General features: G+C 37.6%; 1 protein-coding gene across 1 annotated transcript; it reads left to right on the forward strand.

Moving 5' to 3' along the window:
• The first annotated feature begins 492 nt into the window (after positions 1 to 492).
• Positions 493 to 1,323, forward strand: LOC149933940 (very long chain fatty acid elongase 6-like). Its single transcript, XM_090153373.1, has one exon. The coding sequence runs from the start codon at positions 493 to 495 to the stop codon at positions 1,321 to 1,323; it is 831 nt and encodes a 276-aa protein (XP_090009499.1).
• Positions 1,324 to 1,613: the final 290 nt, after the last annotated feature.

The following is a 1,613-nucleotide window of genomic DNA, read 5'->3' on the forward strand; positions in this document are numbered from 1 at the left end:
CATATTCGAAATCAAATATGAAATGAAAACCATAAAGGAGTTTCTCTTCTTAATAATAATGAGTATACTCGGAGTATATTATTAATGATTGTATACGATGGAAAAATTGCGGTCTTCCTAATGACCTTGGCGCTTACCTATTTTATCTACCAGAGGGCAACGTAAGTTTTTCTAGTTTGGTGATGAAGTTATGACCTACGGTTGTGACGTAGCAGTGACGCCGCGTGGAATTTCAATTCGTTATCGCGATCTATCAAAAAGAAAACCCTCTCTGAAGCTAAACATTAAATGGGAATTTTTATTCAAGGTCATCCACTACGCGATATCAACATTAGAATTTTACCTCGTTCGTTTAAATCTGTTTTCGTTTTCAATTCGGAAGGCTGTGAGGTTCAAGCGCTTTGGAAATTTGTACTCCCTTTTCGCTTCTCGAAAGTGATATTGAAATCGCTCATTTTATCAACTTTGCATGAACTCGAATTAAGCCACGATATGAATGTGCAAAGTAACGACTCTTTAAATTTTACGAATGACAAAGTATATCCGTACTATAGATACGTATTTCAATTCGAATCAAAGCACGATTTTGAATTGGTTCGTCAATGGATGGTGAACTACTGGCACGTGTCTTTGTACATAATCGCGTTCTATTTAACTTGCGTGGTTTTCTTGCAACGATGGATGAAGAACCGAACTGCGTATAATCTACGCGCCGTCATTGTCGCGTGGAACGTAGCGCTGGCCGCTATGAGCATCGTGGGAACGCTTCGAGCTTTGCCAGAACTGCTCTACGCCGTCCAACACTTCGGTTTGGAATTTTCCGTGTGTTCTAATAAATTGAACTCCGTGACCGGCTTCTGGTTGACTGTCTTCGCCTTTTCCAAAGTGTTCGAACTGATTGAAACGTCGTTCGTAGTACTAAGGAAACGGTTCAACGCGTTACAACTGATACATCACGTTCTCACTCTTTTCGTAACGTGGTACTATTTTCAGCAAAAGCCCGCCCTGTTTCGCTGGACGTACACCATGAACTACATCGTACATGCCATCATGTACTCGTATTTTGCCATCAAAACCGTATGGCCGAAATTTCCGCAGTCTTTGTCCATGATGGTCACTCTGATTCAGCTTTTGCAATTCGTCATTGGACTCTCTACAGCCGTTTTTTGCGCGTACATAATCTATGTCGGAACCCCTTGTAATACTTCGAAAGAAGTCATCGCGATCACCATTTTCGTGAATGGATATTTCTTATATTTGTTTGGAAAGTTTTTAAAAAATAGGTACTTCAATTTCAGTAAAATTAAGAAGAAAAATGTCTAAACTTTATTGTGACTTTATTTCAAAAGGTTTATTTAGTGTTCTTGTAAAATATTGCTTATTTTGTATTTATGATTTTCCTCCACGTCCTAGCTAAAGGCGCATTAGATTCCGATTCGAGTAGTGCTAATTTTTTAAATTTTATAATATTTTTATCTTAATATAATAGCTTCACAGTTACAAAGCTTTAGACTCGCTATTTAAATATTTGCAATCAAATTTCTATTCTTACTTAGTGGCATATTTAAGCTATCTTAAACTACAGTCGTCTGTTAGATAAACCCACTATTTAT

The sequence above is a fragment of the Leiobunum rupestre genome, chromosome 7 (assembly GCF_980474605.1).
Source record: "Leiobunum rupestre chromosome 7, qqLeiRupe1.1.hap1, whole genome shotgun sequence".
Classification (NCBI taxonomy): domain Eukaryota; kingdom Metazoa; phylum Arthropoda; class Arachnida; order Opiliones; family Sclerosomatidae; genus Leiobunum; species Leiobunum rupestre.